The sequence below is a fragment of the Lathyrus oleraceus genome, chromosome 3 (genome assembly GCF_024323335.1).
Source record: "Lathyrus oleraceus cultivar Zhongwan6 chromosome 3, CAAS_Psat_ZW6_1.0, whole genome shotgun sequence".
NCBI lineage: Eukaryota > Viridiplantae > Streptophyta > Magnoliopsida > Fabales > Fabaceae > Lathyrus > Lathyrus oleraceus.
Genome location: NC_066581.1, coordinates 276,674,357 through 276,695,622, shown reverse-complemented (window position 1 = coordinate 276,695,622; position 21,266 = coordinate 276,674,357). Strand labels below are relative to the sequence as shown.

The 21,266-nt window shown below is 34.4% G+C and overlaps 1 protein-coding gene across 1 annotated transcript; it reads left to right on the top strand.

The window, feature by feature from the left end:
• Nucleotides 1-16,809: 16,809 nt before the first annotated feature.
• Nucleotides 16,810-20,351, top strand: LOC127126983 (GDT1-like protein 3). The gene is made up of 9 exons (XM_051056059.1): nt 16,810-17,335; nt 17,412-17,477; nt 17,579-17,692; nt 18,398-18,496; nt 18,679-18,751; nt 19,061-19,146; nt 19,554-19,637; nt 19,715-19,774; nt 19,918-20,351. Exons 1-9 carry the CDS (start codon nt 17,246-17,248, stop codon nt 20,107-20,109), a joined length of 864 nt encoding a protein of 287 aa, XP_050912016.1. The 5' UTR covers nt 16,810-17,245; the 3' UTR covers nt 20,110-20,351.
• Nucleotides 20,352-21,266: the final 915 nt, after the last annotated feature.

Below are 21,266 nucleotides of genomic sequence, written 5' to 3'. Positions count from 1 at the left end.
ACAAACTAACAGGGAGTCTGGTACTCGAGCCTGCTAGCTGTCAAGCAAACACACACAAAAAAGGAAAAGGGTGCCCGGAGAGATCTCGTACGATCTCCTGCCTACGTACCTCATCTGGTATGAGGATCAGGGCAACGTAGTTCCCCTTAACAGGGGAGAAACTTTCTCCTAACCAGAGACTGGGAAATGACAAACTAGAAGGGAGACTGACTCGAGCCTAATAGTTATCATGCAATCCACAATGGTCCTAGGTTGAGGTTTCTATCTAACTTGCACAGGCAGCAAGCTATCCTAAACAACACAAACAAAGCAAACATACACACAATTAGCACACACTATATACAAACAAAGCGGGCTCACACAAGGTTAGGCTGTGAAACACAAGCCAACTGGAATCGGGTGTAGTTAGCTCTTAACCCTAACATTGAGAGTTAGGGTGAAGCAGATGAAATGGGAAGTGAGGGTAAGACCTCGCAGCTCTTATCCCTGGCCTGGGAGAGCTTCAGACAAATGAAAGTGGGAGTTCAGAAAGTTGGAACTCTTCTCCACATATGACTGACACAACAAAGATCTTGGGTTAATATCCACAATGCATCAACACAAGGTGTGAGCAAAGTGGATGACACACTGACTAGCAGGAGATGGACTACACATCTCTTTTATCTGCCAATTGCCTTATCAAAGGACTTTTCCTGCTTGGCACAAAAATAAACAAACACAAGCATTGCCTCTTAAGGAGGACTTTAGACAGGTGTCTGCCCAAGTAACAGGACAGGTCTTCCAGACTACATGAAGTCAGAGAGTTATACCTATGTGGTTAAGCAACCAAGCAAAAGCAAGTTCAAATTGAACTTAAGCAACTTATGTACATGTAGAAACATCACACAAATCAATTCAACTGTACAGACAAACAGACAACACTAGTATCAACAGTCAAACCCAATGATCAAAGGCATAAGCCAACAAGTCAAACTCAAATGAGTTAACAACCCTACAAAACACACAAAGTTAGTAGCCAAAAGCAAGCATCAAATGCTCAAGTGAGGTAGCATCATGAACCATATAACCTGGATGTTCAACTTGAAATCAAAGCTCAAAGAATGAGACAAACCACTAGGTCAGGGCCTAGGGTCAAAGAGGGAGAAAAAATTCAAAACATAACATGAAAATTGACATGAATCAACTTCAATCAATTAAGAATACAATCCAAAAGGTCTCATCCCAATATCAATCACCAAATTCATTTCATGAACCAAATGTGGCAAGGTATGCAAGTTGAAAGCACATTGTGACAACAGAATGAACAAATGCACATTAAATCAAAAATGGTTCAAATAATTTTGGCAAAATTCATGGGTAAACAGAACATACAACATGATCATCACACAAAAAATTAGAGCATTTGGACAAAATTAGGCATGGTAATCAAATTGCATAAGTCCAGGCAAACATAACAAGCACAAATATGACACCCAATGGTACACCAACTTAGCACAAGCCTAAAACAGAAATGAATCATGGTAAAAACCTCAAACCAAAGCCAAAACAACCTTTAACATATCTAGAAACAATGTGCAAAATTTCACATCCATTGGATAAAGAACAAGCATTTCACAATCATATGAAGATCAACACACTTCAAAAGCCCAAAAATGATTATCCGGAATGAAAAATCTCAATCAAATCAGAAATCAATCCAAAAATTCCACAAAAAATCATGAGCATTCATATCAAGCATCATACAAAAAATCAGAACATTTGGAGATCATTTGGTAAGGCAAACTCATCAATCATGTTGGACATCACAAGGTGTGACATAAATTGTCACACCTAACTTAGAAAAATCATAAATCAGCAATGGCAATTGATAAAAATTCAAACTCAACACCAAAATGTCCAGCAAGATGTCTAGTTTCTACATGTAAATTTTCATGAGCATTGGATTAAAATTGAGCATTTCACAAATGAAGAAGCAAGGCAATGTCAAGAATGCATACATGTACAAGAACCCTAGGGCAAAATTAAATCCAGCCAGGCACAATTTGCAAAATAATATTCATAAAAAACTAGACAAAAAATGTGACATAATTCAAAAAACCACACAATTTTTGGATCATTATTTGATTTGCTATGAATTTTGAAAGTTAAAGAAAAAATAAAAAATACATGTGGAGCATATATGAACATGTGGAAGGAAAATTGAATGAAGCACATGAAAATCTACACAGCCAGGATTCGAACCCGGCACGATTTTGAAATCAAAATTGGTGCGCTGCATGGCAATCACATGCAGCCAATCAGCGCCCAGCCCTAGCGAACCTTAAGGCAACACTTTGGAATCACAAAAAACCGTTGCCAAAAGTCCTGCAATCATCTTCTTCATCGTTCATGCGCGTGAACAGTAATCTTCAACAATCATCAAGAACTTTTGTTCTAGTTTTTAAAATTGAATACACTAATGCCTAGATCTTGCATTGTACATCATGAATCTACTATTGGTTAAGCATATAACATCAAGACAAGAACAAATCGAGCAAATCAAAGTTCATTCACCAAACTTCAAACAATCGAAACTCACTCAATATGGCATGGTTTTATGTGGTTCAAAGCTCAGATTAATCACAACAATGAGATCTACAAGAATATCATAAGCAAATTGAGAAATAAGAGACACGATTTCATGACCTCTTGAAGAGCAGCTTTCGAATTCGTGTTTTCCAGGCCGTGAAATGCTTCAATCTTCCTCTAGCAAGCTTGTACAAGTGTTTGGATGAAGGCTTGAGGTCCAATTAGTCTTGATTCAACAGAATTTGGATTTCACCATTGATGAACTTCAAGCTTGAGCTGCTTCAAATTGCACGAATTCACTTGGATCTTGGTTCAAACATGCTCCATGATGATACTAGATGATGAATTAGGCAAGGAAATGTGGTTTGATTTGAAGAAATTTGAAAAAAAAAAAAGAAAGTTTGAGAGAAATTTTGAGATTCTAGATCCAAACTTGGGAATTGTGATGAATTCTGTTATGATTTGTGTTATATATGCTTCACTAATCATGTTTAATTAACCTAAACCAAGTGCTAATGAAAATTAATTAAGTTTGGAGGTGTTTTGCAAAATTGATCTTTCACCCTTGTGCATGGACATGGCATGTGAACAGTACGAATTTGGGATTGAAATGCACTCAAAATATCATTTTAAAGCCAATGGAAGTGGTACCATGTTCAAATAATGCACACATTTTGAATTTCATTTTTCCCTCCAAAAATCAATTGAATTTCCAAATATTTATGTGAATGTAATGCATGTCATGTAATTCCAAATTTGGAAACTAGAGGTTAAGACAAGAACAATGCAAAAAGAGCCACTTGATTTGGAGTTTTGGTTTGAAAGTTATGCCCCTTTGAAGTTCAATGTTCACTTAGCCATGATTGATCCATATCTCTTCAACCACACATGAGAAATTCATGATCTTGGACTTTTTGGAAATGGGAGAGAAATATCTACAACTTTCATGTTCAACAAAATTTCATTTAAAGCTTTCTTGATGATGTAATCTTGAGGAGAAAATCTTTCCATTTTTGGCAATTTTGAATTAGAGGTCACTTTCTATTTTTGGAAAGTTTTGTCCTGACTTTGTTTTCTTCAATGTTGATGTTTGAAATGTCAAATGAGACTTGTTTGAACATGAATGGAGTATTTCTAATCACTTCCCACCTCCAAATCCAACAGTTGACTTGTGGTTGACTTTTGCAGTTGATAGATGACTTGACCATGCACAGATGAATTTGAGCCTCAACCTCTTGATGAAATGGCTCCAAAATGAAACCCTAGCTTATACAAGCTCAACAAAACCATATGATGATCCCCATCTTCAATGAAGACCTCATCTCCTTGAAGAACCCTGACTGGCATAATGCAACTGATTAGGGTTGACCAGAGGTCAAAACCCTAATCCCAAGGAACTGATCAGGCACAATGAACCTCTTGGTGATGATAAGACCATGATGATGGTGATGTACCACTTCAACCAAGATAACACCCAATCTCCTTGAGGAACAAAAAACCCTAATTGAAGCACAATCGTAAGATGATTAGTGATCAATTCATGAGACCCTCAAGCTTGAATCTTTTAACCTCTTTATCTTCTGAGCAAGACTTAGGAGGATGACTTGCTTATTGTTTCCACATGATATGCAAATATGTAATGCCTAATGTCCTACAAAATGAAATGCAATATGCTAAGCTAGTCCCAAGAGAGGAGGGCAAATTTTGAGGTGTTACAACCTTAAACAAAATTCCCAGAGCTTTTACATAAGTTCATCTAAACAACCTTAAACCAAGATTTTGACAAGTTTAGCTTGCAACCTTCAAATGTTATACAAAAGATATTACAAGATAGCTACACTCTTAAATAAGCAATTACAACACATCAACAACACAACTCTCCAATGTAACCTTTAACTCTCTTGACACTAAGGAAACTCTGGTGAAAGAATACTTTATAAAAGAATGGGAGATAGAAGTATATGAGATAGTTTTTGTTCATAAATTTAGTGTGATTTGAAATGAGAAGAATCCTCCTTTATTAAAGAAAAATATGTCTCAAAAGGCAACAATCCATGGACTTTTTAACCTTTTAATCAATTTAAAACATGTCTTAACTGATTATCTTAAACCAAAAAATGAAACTTTGAATTTAAGATCACTTAATCGATTACTATCTTTCTTAATTGATTAAGAGGCATTATACTTTGTTTTAATCCATTAGAATGAATGTTTAATCAATTAGCCAGTGTATTTTTCCTTCCCAATTGATTAAACAAGCTTCTTAATCATTTAATCACTTGTTTGTATTAGTTTTAAGAAGTTTTATAAAAAATATGAGAGGTTTTAAATAATGCGTGTGTGTTTGTGCGCGCTCACGCGTGCGTGTGTGCATGTGTGTGCATACATGCATGCGTCTGTGCGTATAGGTGTGTAGGGGTGTGTATGTGTCTGCGCGTGCGTGTGTGCATGTGATTGTGCATGTGATTGTGCATGTGTACGTGTGTGCAAGCGTGAGTATGTGAGTGTGTGAGTGTGTGCATGCGTGCATGTGTGTATGTGTGTGTGTGTGTGTGTGTGTGTCTGTGTGTGTGTTACCTTAGTACTTCAATACTTTATCTTGCTTCATTTACAATTAATTGATCAAAATCCTGATAAAGCACTAAGTGCAAGATCATGTGAGCTTTCACAATTCCAAGTTCTTTTGCTTGATTAATATTTGTTTAGCACTAGATTTAAACTTTGTCTAGCACATTAAACTAGAATTTGAGACACTTTATCTTGTGTTTACTTCTTTATTAATGAGACTTTATATATATTCTCTTTTATTCAACTATCATGATTAAAACCAATGAAATGTATTACCTGCACAACACATTTAACAATATTCTCCCCCTTTTTGATGATGACAATTAATCTCTAAGGGGTGTGGTATAACATAGATATATAGATGGGGTAGTTAAACCCCCTCACAGATAAAGAGATTATACTATACTTCCCATTAGATTATACTTCTCCTCATTTGTCATTATCAAATAGGTGAAAATAAAGAAGAATAAAAATAAAATAGAAAAGCAAATAGAACACAAAAGTAGCTCATATAAAAGGGATGAGTTTCGTGATTAAAAAAATGGAAAAATAAGCACATAGAAAGGCATGATTAAGTAGTACATAAGACCATATTTCTTCCCCTAGGGTAGTATCCAGCTTTGAGACCAATTCATTAATAAAAAGTCCATGTTGGCCTTCCTCATCTTTGTTGATGTCGAGCTTTAGATTTCTTTTTGCATTTCACATTCCTTAAGTTGATCTATTTAAGGATACCTTCCTATTTTGAGAATTTTCCTATGCTATTCATTTGAGATGATTATCCTTCAAGGTTGTCCATCCTTTGGGTTTGTTTGTCCTTATCTTTATCTTCTAAGATATTTTCTCTTAGAATATCTCCACACACAAAGAATTCTACTTCTATCAAAAGGTAACATGTATAAATTCTTCTATAGTCATGATGACAAAACCATATATTTTGATGAATATTTTTTACTTGGTTTAATCACATAAAAACATCATAGTGAGGTTTGTAAGCTCCCCTAAAATCTTATGCTATTAAAATTATTTTTTCAACTTAAAACTTCAGAGTAAGGTTTGCAAGCTCCCCCTGAGTTTAAGACTAAAAATAATTTTAACATATAAAATATTCCAATCAGCATGAAAAAAATAACTTCCCTGAACGAGGAAGCCTAGTTAGAATATCTTCTGTTCTTTCTTGACTTCAAGTATAAAAAAGTATGGTTATCATAAGACTATCTTGTCAAAGTCTCGATTGAACTTGTATTAGAACTTGATTAGAAATTCTCAATTTCTTGTATTAAATTTTGGTTGGAAACTTGCTTTACTATGAACTTAGTTTAAAGACCATATATGTCTGGTTAACGCTTTTTTGATTAGAGAGTTTTGGAATTTTTGAACAACCTGGTTAGCTTTATTTTAAAAAAACAACATTATGGTGACCTTATTCGAAGTTCCCAGATTAATGATCAGAGTCAGAAAATAGAAGTCTCATAATCAAATGTTTGGGATTCAGAAAGAAAATAAGTATATCAAAATCGTGTCCACTCTTCTCCCCTTTTGTCATCAACCAAAAAGAAAAACAGAAAGATAAAGACAAAGTATAAAACATAACAGAAACTTCATATTATTCATAATGCAAAAAAGTACATGAACTAATGAGAAAAAAAGACTTAAAGAAAGAAAATATCAAGTTTTTGAAATAAGGTTTCTAAAATAGAGATGAAAATATGGACATAATGGCTTGAAGCATCCCTTCAATCTTAGTGTTAATTTGAGCTTGTTATTTAAACAAGTCATCTTGCTTCAACTCATGTAGAGTCCTCGACACCAAAGGAATGTGTTCAGCTTCTCCCACTGGCCTTGTCCCAGAGATGGTTGCAATTGTAGTTTCTGGAGAAGGAGTAGGAGGAGTTCATGTTTCAGCTTCAACTTCATTTTCAATCATAACTTCAGCTTCAGAAGTGGTAGGAGGCTTTGGAGTAAACATCTCAACAAGCGGATAAATAACTCCAACCATCTTATCATGAAACCTCTTCTCAGTAGCCTTGTATATAAGTTCCATCATATCCAAGGAGCATAAATTCGTCCATCTTCTGAACTTAGACCATGTAGAGTCACTCTGAGCATGTTTTACACATTTTGTGCATTCTTGCATCAGAGAGTCAAGACGCTCATTTGCTTCTTCCTTAAACTGCCTGACTAAGTCATATATCTCCTCAGGGTCAATTACAAATTCATATTCAGGTTCAGGTTCATTGTCAGAAGAGATATCAATGGTTTAGTTAGATGTGTCAGGTGTAGATGGTTTATTGTTTCTGATAGGTTCCATGAAAGTATCAAAGATTGGTTCATTAATCTGGTTAGGTTGAGAGATTTGAGTTGGTGGTGTTGGTGTGTCTTCTAGAAAGGCACATGCTTATGGTATAGTGATAGGAACTGAAGATGGGGTAGAGTTCATTGTATCAGAAGATGAGTTTTCTGGAATATTTGGTAGATGGTCAATGGGGATTGGTTTTATAGTTGGTGGTGGTGTTAGTTCAGTTGTTATAGTGGGATATTCATATGGTTGTTCAACACTTGGTATTATATATGGTGGATTAATTATTGTGGTTACTAGGGCAGTAGTTGTAGTTGATTCTGAAATGATTGGAATAATAGTAATGATGGGTGGTTCAGATATTGTTTGGATTGGTGTTGGGATTGTACAGAAATAATTGGTAAGGGAGTGGTTATTGTTACATATGTACTTGGTTATTTTGAAATGGGAGTTGATATGGCTCCAAAAGGGATGGAAATTGATGTTGGTGGACTTGGTTGAAGATGAGTAGATGAAATAGTAAAATCAGAACGAGTAGAATTGAAAGGAGTCTCAGTCATATAAGACTTACCATGAGGTCTAGTATGAGGAGTTGTCACTTCAACAGGCCTAGCATTCTCAGAACTAGCAGCTTCTGCTTTTGGTCCCATTGTATTTCTTAAAATGTCAGAAGTTCTGGAAATCTTAGTTGGGGGCCTTGTTATTCCAGAAGGTCCATCATTAGTTTATTTTAACTTCCTCTTTCTCTTGAGTGAGTAAATATCAGGAGCATGATTTGGGAGTTCGTCAAAAGAATAAACAACTAGAGTCACACATGTTGCTAGGCAATCAACAATGTAGGATTCCAAAACTTCTAGAGGACCTTATTTGGTGAAGATAGGATAGTCAGTGATTGTAATTCTTGTGGAAGTAACCTATTCCTGTCCATAGTTTCTGAAGGGTCAATGACATCAATGATCAAAGACATATTCTTCAGATTCCTTCCATTGAAGGTCTTTCTAACATCAAATTCCACTTATTTTGTTAAGCCTACTTCTATCAAAGTTTGAACAAACTTGCTCTAAAAAATGATATCAGAAATCAATCTTCCCAGAGGTATCCATTTTCGGGGCTTTGGAGAACCATCTCTTGTTTCTCTAACCAGCTCCCTCAGATACTTGAAATGCATAGAAGGTAAGTTCATCTTAACTCCAGATGAAATATAATACAACATGTGTTTCTGACTAGTGTTAATGTAATCAGAAGAGTTTGTTTAGGGCTTGTGATGAATACAACCCAGAAGAATCTTGAACCAAACTCAAAGATGACTGTGCAGATTCTTGGCATTGTAGGAGCTCTTCCCATCTTGGAAAATAGCTTCAGCAATAACATCCAATATTTCCTTCTTAGAAGGAATCTCAAATCATCTATTCCCAGAGCCATCATGGTTAACAAGATTTGCTATTGATTTCTCAGAGATGGTAATCTTGTGCCCTAACACAAACGAAGTAATTTGAATATTTGTAGTTGGTGCAAAAATCCATAATTGCTTCACAAACTCAGGATAGACAGGTTCTTTTAGACAATCAAAGAACCCTTTCTAGTTGAGTTTTAACTCCATCTGTGAGATCAAACCCATTTGCTTTAAGATTATCAAAATCCACAAGCAGTTCACACCAAACTTCTAACTGCGTGACTAGAGTAGAAAGAGTAAGTTCTTGAATTCCTTCTTTTATTTGTTCTTGTTGTTGATTTGATTATTTTTCTTGAGTAGCTTATTATTGTTGTTGGGCTTGTTATTGAGATTGAGCCATGATGATGGAGAAAGAGGATTAGGGTTGTAGAGATTTTTGTTTTGTTTGAAAGAGAGAAAGTGTAGGAGAAAAGTCTTCACCCAATGCTTTAATCAGCCGTTAGAAGCGTTTCAGTTTTTAAGATAATTGTCTTTAAAACTAATCCACTAACCAAGACTGATTGACAGCTAATTAATGAAGTAATTATTCAGTATCTAGAAAAAATAGAATGTTTAACAAGGAGGTTTTGACTGGAAACTTCTGAACTCATGAAACCATCTTACTTCCGAAGACTCAATTGTTCAGAGTCAATAAAACTCAGAGTCTCATTAAACCATTATGAGAAATTAAACATTCAGAGATAATCATCTTTTTCATTCTTGACATAAATCCATTTTTAAATTCTTCAAAATGGAAACGAATATATCTTCAGCATTGGTTTTTGTAAAGATATCAGCCTATTGGTAGCCTTTATCAATAAAATTTAAATTTTATTCCCTTCTAAACATAGTCACATATAAAGTGATGTTTAATCTCAATATGTTTAGCTCTGGAATGTAAAATGGGATTATTAGATAAACAAATAGCAGATGTATTATCACTTATAATAAAATGTTACTCTCATATATTTGAAAATCTTCTAGCTGACTTTTCATCCAAAGCATCTGAGTGTTGCATCCAAAAGCTGCAATGTATTCAGCTTCTGCAGTTAATAGTGCTATGGTTGATTGTCTCTTGTTGGACCATGAGATTAAGTTGTCTCCCAAAAACTGACAACTTCCAGAAGTGTTTTTTCTTTCAAGTCTATCTCCAACGTAATCAGCATCACAATAACCTACTAGCTTGTACTCTTTTGATTTTCTATAACACAAGCCAAGGTTAAGGGTACATTTCAGATACCTGAAGATCCTCTTAACAACTGTTAAGTGGGATTCTCTAGGATTTGATTGGAAGTGAGCACATAAGAAGACACTAGATAAAATTCCAGATCTAGAAGTAGTTAAGTATAAGAGAGAACCTATCATACCTTTGTATACCTTTTGTTCTACCTTAGTGCTTACCTCATCCTTTTCAAGAATACATGTAGGATGCATAGGTGTTATCTTGCATTATGACATGTCAAACTTCTTCATAAGTTGTTTTGTATATTTATTTTGATGAATATAAGTCTCGTATGGACTTTGACTAATTTGGATTCCTATAAAGAACTCGAGTTTTCCTATTAGACTCATCTCAAAATCTACTTGCATAGACTTGGAAAATTCCTTGCACAAAGTAACATAAGCAAAATCAAATATGATATTATCCACATAAATTTTAACAACAAGAATATCATTTTTGAATGTTTTACAGAACAAAGTTGTATGAACTTTCCCTCTGGTAGAATCATTTTCTAAAATAAAATTTCTTAGTTTTTCATACCATGCTCTAGGAGTTTGTTTCAGACCATACAAGAATTTATTAAGTTTGAAAACGAAATTTGGATTTTTATGATTTTCAAAACCAGGAGGTTGGTGTACATACATTTCTTGAGTTATGTAACCATTCAGAAATTCACAATTAACATCCATCTGATACAAGATGGTGTTATGATTAACAACAAAGGAAATCAATAGATGAATAGACTTTAACCTGGTAACTGGTGCAAAGGTCTTAGTATAGTCAATCCCATCTTACTAACTATAACCTTATGCAACCAATCTGGCATTGTTTCTTACCACCTCTCATTGTTCATTCAACTTGTTTCTGAAGACCCATTTTATCCCAATGACATAAGTTCCTTTGGGTCTAGGCACAAGAGTCCACACATCATTTCTGGAGAATTCATTCAATTCTTATTTATTACCATAATCCATTCAGTGTCCAGAAGTGCTTCATCAATAGATGTAGGTTTTATAAGGGACACCAAACCTAGAAGTGTATTTTCAAAAGGTTTGAATGAGGATATGGTTCTGACTGATTCAGTCTTATCTCCCAGAATAAATTCTTTAGAGTGTAGGATCTTTGTTTTCTCTTCCTCAGAAGAGTATGAACTTCAACAACTTCTGCTTGAATAGTTTCAGGGTCTTTAATCTCAGGTTCCTTAGCTTCTAATTTTTTTATCTTCAGAGCCAGAATAAGTGATTTCTAGATCTGCAAACTTCTGAACTAGCTTTAACTTTTCAGGGTCACGCTTATCATAAAATCTAACATTAATTGATTACTCAAAAATTTATGTTTCTATATTGTATACTTTATAGCCTTTAAAGCGTTTAGAGTATCCTAACATAATACACTTTTGTGCCTTAGAATCAAACTTGTTTAGATTGTCTTTAGTGTTTAACATAAAACATTCACAACCAAAAGGATGAAAATATGAAATGTTGCATTTTCTGTTCTTCCACAATTCATAATGAGTCTTACCCAGATTAGTTCTTACATAGATCATATTCTGAATGTAACATGTTGTGTTGACTGCCTATGCCCAGAAGTGCTTAGCCACATTAGTCTCATTGATCATGGTTCTTGCCATCAGTTTCAAAGTCACATTCTTCCTCTCTACAACACTATTTGTTGTGTAGTTCTAGCGCAGGATAAATAATGGGAAATTCCATTTTCATCAAAGAGTTTTTCAAAATATTTATTTTCAAAATTTCCACCATGATCACTTTTGACTTTAACAATTCTAAAGTCTTTTTCATTTTGCACTTGATAGTAGAATGTAGAGAACAAAGAATGTGACTCATCCTTGTGTCTTAAGAATTTAACCCATGTCCATCTGCTGTAGTCATCTACAATAACTAATCTATACTTATTGCCATTGATATAAGCAGTTTTCATTGGTCCAAAAATGTCAATGTGCAGAAGTTCCAAAGGCATGTAGGTAGAAATAACATTCTTTGCTTTGAAAGAAGTTTTTGAAAACCTGCATTTCTGACATGCTTCACAAAGAGCATCTGAAGCAAACTTCAGATTAGGAAGACCTCTGACTAAATTAAGCTTATTTACCTGAGAAATCCTTCTCATGCAAACATGGCCCGATCGTCTATGCCATACCCATTGCACTTCATTTACAGACATAAGACATTTTACATTCTGATTTTTAAATTCAGAAAGTATAATATTATAAATGTTATTTTTCCTCTTTCAATTGAAAAGGATAGAGTCATTATTCTGACTAACAACTTTACAATAATTTTGATTAAAGATTATATCATAATCATTGTCACTTAATTGACTTATGGGCAATAAGTTATGCATTAATACTTCAACTAATAAAACAATAGTAATATAAGGGAGAGAACTTTTACCAACTGTTTAGGAGCCTATGATCTTCCCTTTCTGATCACCTCCGAAACCCACGAAGCCACCTGACTTAAGTTCCAAATCTTGGAACATATGCCTTCTTCCTGTCATATGTCGTGAGCATCCAGAGTCCAGGTACCACGACTAGTGTTTCAACTGAGCTGCTAAGGATGTCTGCAATATATATTATCTTGTCCTTAGGTATCCACATCTTTTTGGATCCTTTCTTGTTAGTTCTCCCAGAGTTCTTAGAGAACTTGGATCTTGGTGCATAATAATTATTTTGAGTATAATCATAAGAGAAATATGAGCTCTGAGCTTTTGGTTTTGCCTTAGGTTTTGAAATAGGTTTTTCTTTTGGTTTTACCTTAGGTTTTGAAATAGGTTTTTCTTTAGACACATAACCAATTCCTCTTCTTCCATTTTTTCTAACTCCATATATCTTTGAAGATATCTTCCTTCTATCTATGTTTCTAGCAAAAACTGTCTAAAAAGATTTGTCATATATCTTTATGAAAGTTTCAAAATCCACAGAAGCTTCTGAAAGAATTTTTTCCTCAATTTTGAAACTTTTACTTTGAAAAGCAGAGTTTTCATTTTTTTAAAATAAATTTCTCTTCATTCAAAGTGGAAAAATCTTTCTTAACCTTACCATGTGCTTCAGATTTAAATACATAGACTTGTTTCAGATCCTTGTATTTATTCTGAAGCTTTTGATAATTTTCTAGAATTTCAGAAAGACATGATTCTAATTCAGAGCGAGATAAGTTAGGGAATAACTCTTCAGAGCCTGATTCTGATTGAATCTTTTCATCAGGTGCTTTTATCTCTCTATGTGCTTCAGAGCGAGATAAGTTAGAGAATACCTCTTCAGAGCGAGATAAGTTAGGGAATAACTCTTTAGAGCCTGGAAAGAAGATACAATTCATCTTATTCTTCATAGTCTTCTTTATAATCCTCTTCTTCTTTAGCTTGAAAGGCTTTAGTCTTTTCAAACTTTCCCATGGATTTTAGAGCCACATATTTAACTTTTCTTTGAGGCTCGTCCTTTTCAAGCTCTATCTCACGACTTCTCAAAGAACTCACAAGTTCCTCAAGAGTTATGTTATTCAGATCCTTAGAAAGTTTTAGAGCAATTACCATAGGCCTCCATCTCTTGGGTAAGCTTCTAATAATTTTCTTCACATGATATGCAGTTGAGTAACCTTTGTCCAGAACCTTCAATCCTGCAACAAGAGTCTGAAACCTTGAGAACATGTTCTCAACAATTTCATTGTCTTCCATCTTGAAGGCTTCATACTTTTGTATCAAGGCAAATGCCTTGGTTTCTTTAACCTGAGTGTTTCCTTCATGATTCATTCTCATAGAATCAAATATAGACTTTGTTGTGTCTCTATTGGTGATCTTTTCATACTTAGTGTATGAAATAGAATTCAACAAGATGGTTCTTGCTCTATGATGATTCTTATAATATTTATTTTGTTTATCACTCATCATTCTTCTTTCCACCTAGTTAGCACTTCCATCTACAGGATGAATGTAGCTATCAACTACCATATCCCATAGATCCACACGGTGACCAAGAAAAAAAACTTTATATTCTATCTTTCCACTAATCAAATTTTTCTCCATAAAAAACTGGAGGTTTTGCACTATAGTGTTCTTTATCTCTACCAGTATCTGGAGGGATAACATCCATTGTGTTTCACAAACTGGATCTTTATCTGGCACGGTGAAGTGTTTGATATGCAATCAATACCAGAACCGAAGCTCTAATGCCAATTGAAGGTGATGTGAATCATAAGAAAGGGGTGTGGGGTTAAATTGGGTTTTTAAAAACAAAACCTTTTTATACCTAACACAACAAACATAAAACAAAGAACAAAAATAATGAGGCAATTATTGTTATATTGGTTCGTTATTAACTAAGTTACTCCCAGTCCACCCGCCAAGGTGATTTCACCTTATCAACAAGGACTTAATCCACTTTAATCAAACTTGATTACAACAGAAAGACCAATTTCCAATGTCTTCTTGAGTATACTAAAAAAACCTAGTCACTCAAGGAAAAACAATCAAACAAATTGAAATGCAAAGCGTGTTTACAAAATGCTTTTAAGAAAGCAAAATAGACAAATGAATACTATGAAGAGTATGAACAAAAGTTTGTTGTGTGTGTTTCTTTTCTCTCAAAATATTTCACAAAGTGCACCGTTCACATATATGATAATCTCTTAGAATGTGTAACACTTTTCAGTTCTTCCAAGTCTTCTTTATATAGGCAATGAAGAGATCCGTTGGAGGGTATAATTGGAATACCAAAATGCACCTGTATCCTTGCATAACTGCTTGTGAAAATGGGAGACAATATGATACAATAGTACAATCCTTAGCCCATAAAATTAGTATAGTGGAAGGAATATTTGATCTTGTACTATGTACTATTTTTCTTACGTAAAACCTTTTGATCTTATCTTCAATATTCAGAAGCTTCTGATAGATAAGTGATGAAGCATGAATAAGAGAAAAGTAAGAATCTGGTTGAGAGAATCTTCAGAAATTAGGTCTTCAGAGTCTTGATCCAGTTCCTCAGAACCTGGTCTTTAGAGTCTGGTGACACATATCTCAGAGTTGTTTAAAGCGCATGGCTTTAGAGAGAATCAACTTCAGAAGCTTCAAAGTAATAAAATCTTGGATAAGTAGATTCTATAAGTGTTGAGTGCAAAATCCAGAGCTTGATCAACTTGTAAACACATATCTCAGAGTCAGAGTGCATTAGATTCAAAGTATGATGACGTCACATGTCATTTAATTAGAGTCAGAACTTGTATAAGAAATTTGCACTCTAAACAAAACGATTAGGGTAGAAAATTGTTCTCTAAGAGTCTATGTATTATTATCATTAAAACATAAGGCTGGATGCATAATCAAATCTTGTTCTTACAAAAACCTATTGATATAAGGCTAAAATCATGGTACTTTATATCAAGTACAATTTACATATACCACGAGGCCTGGTAAAACTGACTCTGGCCTTGAGTTTAACACCCGCCATCTCTAGCAATAATGATAACAAATAGGGTGATTACGATGAACCACTTGAAAGAGAGCTGAACCAACTTCTGATGCAAATAATGAGTTAAAAGAGAGCAATGTATTTGTCAGCTCAGATGAAAGACGTGTTGGATGCGAAAGAACTATCTCATTCCGCTCAAACGATAACATTTCCTCCCACCACCCCATTCATCAAAAGTAAGAATTCATGTATCTTTGAAATTAAACCATTGAGACTGCTACTTTCTAGGTCCGACACTCATTGAAGTGTCTGTTCATGAGACCATTTTAGAAAGCTCCAACGAATATCTATTAGTTCATATTAGTGACCTTGATGGTTCCTCGTTAAATCGAGTTAAGTATTCCCACAAGAACTTAGAATAACTTTGGAGAATAGTGAATAGGCTTGTTGCGGAGACCTTCTAGTGTTTTTTGGTCGAGAAGTGAAGGATCATCTTTCTCTCTAGATTTAGTAGCTCGATATCGAGAATCACAAGATACTCATACACCATCGAAGGCCTACCTCTTTCAAAGTTCCAACCATCAATTTGCATTTTTGTGAGCCGGTTGCGCCGATGATAGCCCTTTGAGTGCTGATAGCGATTATTTGCTCTTAAGGATCAATATTTCCATCAAACACTGCCAAGGATGGTGGTTTGAAATCGTCGGGGACAAAAGCATCCTAAATATCAACAATAAAAGGTTTATGGTTTGCAAACTCTTCTTGCTCGATTACAAACAATTGTGTTTGTTGCTATTGTATGTCACATACATTATCTTGTAGTATTTCATTTTGGCGATGCAATTCCTCCACACCGGCTAACGTCTCCGCTATGACAACTCGGTCAATGTTGTTAATATTAGTGACAACCTTTACCATTGTAAGATGGGATCAAACTGCTGTTGAAAATTGTTTATGTGACTTATGTTAGTTTTACTGAGGTCCACGATGGGCACCAATGTTTTAGAAAAAAATACACAATTGTAACTTTACCAACAATGGACAGTAAAGTCTTAATCATCTTTATAATGATTTACTTATTTCCGACTGTTCTACAACCACACGTTTATAACACTTCTAGTGTCCCGTACATTTAAGAATATTATATTTAAAATGGAAAAAATAAAGAGTATTATTATCTTTAAAAAATATATTATTTAATAGAATATTATATTTAGAGAGGAATATTAGTAGTACTCTAAGATAATTGAATGTTTAAGTAAAAGAGGTTAGATAATTAAATTGGCCTGCTTGTTTCTAAAATTAAAATTAAAAATAAAATACAAAAATAACTGGCTTGCTTGCTAGCTAGCTAGCTTCCGGGCAAGAGAGGAGGAAGGCGAGTTCTGAAGCTTATGTCTCGATAGTGGCAAAAACGCGCATAGCCATAAACAAAAATGAATTTTAGAAAATGAATAAAGTAGCGAAACCAGTGTTCGGGGATCTTGCATCAAATCGAAGGTTCTTTCCATCACGTTCATTTCAAATTCAATTTACGCAATCATAACTCAGATCCGAATCAAACCATAACCAGAGATCCACTTTCTAATTTTCTTCTTTTCACTCCAAAAAAAATCCCCTTACAATAAAATAAAAAATAAAATAGTAATTTATTTTCTTCTATCTTCAATTTTCTCTCCACTTTTTCTTCTCTTCTTCTCCTTCTTCCCTCGTAAATTCAACTGCCATAGATTCACCATGGCACCACCGCGATTCAACAATCGAAGAACCGTTCTCGCTCTTCGCCTCTTCATTCTCCTGTGCTTAATCTTCCAAACCTTCGCTCAGGTCAGCCTCTTTTCTCCTCCTTTCTACGCGTTTTCACGCATCAATTGCCGCGTAATGTGTTTGTTTATATGCATAGGATTCTCTGGCGCATAATGAGAGGCAAGAGTCCGGTGGATCTGTGGATCTCGGTCGCCGTGCCAAAGTAAGCATCGTTAACCTCACGCTTTTTGCCGTTTTGTTCAATTTGAATTGTTGAGGAAATTGAATCCGATGCTTAGAAACGTGAGCGGTTTCTGTTTACAGGTTGCATTGAGTGATATAGAGAATGCTGCGGTTCTTCCTCTTAGCTTGGATTCCTCAGGTGTTGGACTCTTCGATGCTTTCTTTGCTAGTCTATCAATGATCCTCGTCAGTGAGGTTAGTTTCACAGAACCTTCCTCTGCTCATAATATCGCTCAATTTCAACTGATGCTAGTTTTGCCAAGAATTATATTGATTGATCTAATATAACCTTGATTTTAAGAACAAGATGTTTTTGCTTTTTATTGTATAGCATTGTATAAACTATTGTATAAATTTTGAGTTGTAAACTGGAATAGGGCGAGAGGAATTTGAGAGACAATTCTCATTAGAGGAAGCTGACATTGGTTAAACGAGTAAAAGTGTGTTGTACAAAGTTAATGTGGCAGCTTATATGGAAAAAAAAACCTATTAGTAGCTAATTGTTGACTCTGCGTTCGGCGACCTAAATTAACCTGATTGATCTCGAACTATAAATAATAAAACTGAAGCTTGGTATGGATTTGCTTCAAGCTTACAGAAGCTTCTCTGCTATAATAAGTTTGTGTTCACTTTCGATATAGTTCTTGTAAGCTTATTATCGATGTCGATGTTAAATGATAGATGTCCTGAAAAAGCTGTAATGCAGAAGCTAAATTCTTTTCTTTTAATATTTTCTTTCTATAAGCACTTTTCAAAATTATATTCAACTAGGCTCTAGCTATAATTTAATAAGTATGAGAAATTGGATTATTCAGAATGCTTTTGTTTCTGTTTGAATGTTATATCTTTTCTGTGATTGGGTTATGTGTTATAACTGAAAATCTTTTTTTTTCTTGCTAGATTGGGGATGAGACATTTATAATAGCAGCTCTCATGGCTATGCGGCACCCTAAGTCAACTGTTTTGTCCGGTGCGCTCACAGCCTTGATTATAATGACAGTAAGTGCAGCAGTAATGCTTTGAATTTAATGTTCCTGCTTTTCCCCCCCTCTCATTAAGGGATGCTCTTTGCATGGTGAAGGTGTTGTGATGGTCTGATTTCAGCAACTTAGAGTGCTGTTTCTTGGAGCTCTAACTACTAATATCATTGATATCAGGATTAAAGTTATTGTATGTATTAGGTACTTTCAACCGGACTAGGAAGGATTGTGCCAAATTTGATTTCAAAGAAGCATACAAATAGTGCTGCTACAGGTAAATTATCGGTAATACTATGCAATATTGAATCATAATGGCCGAGTCGGCACTAGGTACATGTGACAAAAGCTACCATAATTAGCATTGTTCAGGTGTTTCTCTCTAATTCCATGTACTGTTATCAGTTTCAATATTAGTTGATTTTGTCTGTTTCTCCATCTATGCCTTGCCTCTGGGATTCACTGATATAATTGTTTTCAAATTTCCACTCACTATCTGTGTTTATGGATAGTTGCAACTTGCATTTACAATTTCAAATTTTTTGTAAGATGAGGCTAAGCCTATCCTTTTTTTTTTCATATGCAGTTCTTTATCTTTTCTTTGGGTTACGACTGCTGTACATTGCTTGGAGATCAGATCCAAAATCTTCACAGAAGAAAGAAATGGAAGAAGTGCGCCTTTATTAACTCTGTCTAGTATTTTTATTAAAACTTTGTACTTGTACATGCATACAAATGGATTGCTTCATGTGCCTTTATTCTAGATGCCACATTTTTTTTACCAGTTACTTTATCTGTTTTAGTTAAAAATTCAAATATAGTGATGATCGACCTTAATGGCTATTTAAATATGTTAAAATCTAGAATCTTAGTATAGATGCAACTCTTCAGGTTGCTACTTTGTTTCTTTTTAGTTTCGTTGTTACTCCACATGGTCACTTTGCCATGGGGAGAGGAGCTCAACTAATTACTTGTAAACATGCTCCAGCATGCATTGGATAGTTGATTGTGCAATTAGTTGGGTCAGTTAAAAGAAGAGTCTAACTTAGTACTACTAAGAATTTGCTCTTGTTAACTAGGTTGAAGAAAAACTTGAAGGTGGGCAAGGTAAAACTTCATACCGGCGGTTCCTTTCAAGATTTTGTACACCTATATTTTTGGAGGTAAGCACAACTCTTGCATCACTCAATTGACTTGAAGATGATAATTTATTGTTTACACTTTTTCCTAATTTATGCAGTCATTTATTTTAACATTCCTTGCCGAGTGGGGTGACCGTAGCCAGATTGCAACAATTGCAGTAAGAAACTCTTTCTCTCAAACCCCTATTATACTTTCCTTATGGACTTTATGCCTTCAAGCGTTAATTTTTGTCGGTGGTTTTTATTTCTGTTCTGTATTTGTTTTGTACTTTTGTTCATGAAGTTTAATTTCCTTGTGCAGCTGGCAACACACAAAAACGCAATTGGAGTAGCAGTTGGGGCCACTATAGGGCACACAATCTGTACCTCAGTAGCAGTGGTTGGAGGAAGCATGCTGGCATCTAGGATTTCCCAGCGTTCTGTAGCCACTGTTGGTGGCCTTCTCTTCCTCGGCTTTTCTTTGTCTTCATACTTCTACCCTCCTTTAGATTAATATAAGTGCTAATTAATCTTATTCGTAATGGCTTCTTTATGCTCTTTTTACCTTAATTTTTTCACTTGCTGGTTGTCTTTCTTATAGAACTGGTTTAAGATATTGTATCCACTCACTAGGAAAGCTCAATCCTTACTCGAATATAAGATTTTGTATCTCATTCTTTTTTGTAAAATATTTCGAATGGACAGCCATTGTTTTTGTCATTATTTTCGAAAAGCAAAAGTATATCCTTCTCTCCATACTTCGTTGAACTTTGATCCGGCTTTATGCAGAATAAGTTTTAGCTTTATTTTTTCCCTTCATAAAAAAAGTTAAGCTTTATTTTGATGATTTCCTTCCTACTTTTGGATTTTGGAATCTGGCAGTTGGAAATTCTAATATGGTCGTTCTCTTAATAAAAGAAAAAGTGGATGGTCGGCCATTGATCAAGATATTCATGTCAATTTCAAAGACGGCTACGGCCAACAAACACGATTTCAGTGGTGACTTTCTAGGAAGTCTACTACAACAATTATTGAACTGAGCTTCAAATTATCTTGCTTATCAAATTAGGAATCACATTTTATTATGAAACATACAAATGCTGTGTTTTTAAATTTTTTGATAGAAAAAATTACTTTCAAGTAAAACAAGTGAACACTGTATAATAAAACCTCGCATACCCTATATGTAACCCAAAATAATTCACGTTTTAAGTTAAATATGCATGATCATACAAATTTGACAAAAAGTCTACGATAACAAAGTTTAGGGGTTGTTGGACGCACCAGTCTCACAATCATTGTTGTATTTGATTATTGAATTATAATTTTACTAATTTATTTGTATTAATTAAAATTGATATTTTTCATTATAATAATTGAAAAGTGAGAAATTGTATTTTAAGGTAATGTTAAATTCTATCTTTAAAACACGAGTTAATTGGAAAAAATAATTAAAAAAATAAAATTTTAATTTTATTAAAATCAGTACACAATCTTAAAATAATATCTTTTATATGATTTTTAACTTGTGTCATAGAGTATAACATTATTCATATTTTAAATTTTAAATGTGCACAGTGTTAACATTATTCATATTTTAAATATGGTATAAAGTGCATTAATTATATGACTCAATTGAAATAAAAAAATTAAAATTATACTAAGATAAAT

Bases quoted from the DNA above. Each gene is read 5' to 3' on its own strand.
- LOC127126983 (XM_051056059.1), top strand. From the start codon at position 17,246: ATGGCACCACCGCGATTCAACAATCGAAGAACCGTTCTCGCTCTTCGC. The intron at 17,478-17,578 runs GTAAGCATCGTT...TTCTGTTTACAG, and splicing joins ATCTCGGTCGCCGTGCCAAA to GTTGCATTGAGTGATATAGA. The intron at 19,638-19,714 runs GTAAGCACAACT...TAATTTATGCAG, and splicing joins GTACACCTATATTTTTGGAG to TCATTTATTTTAACATTCCT.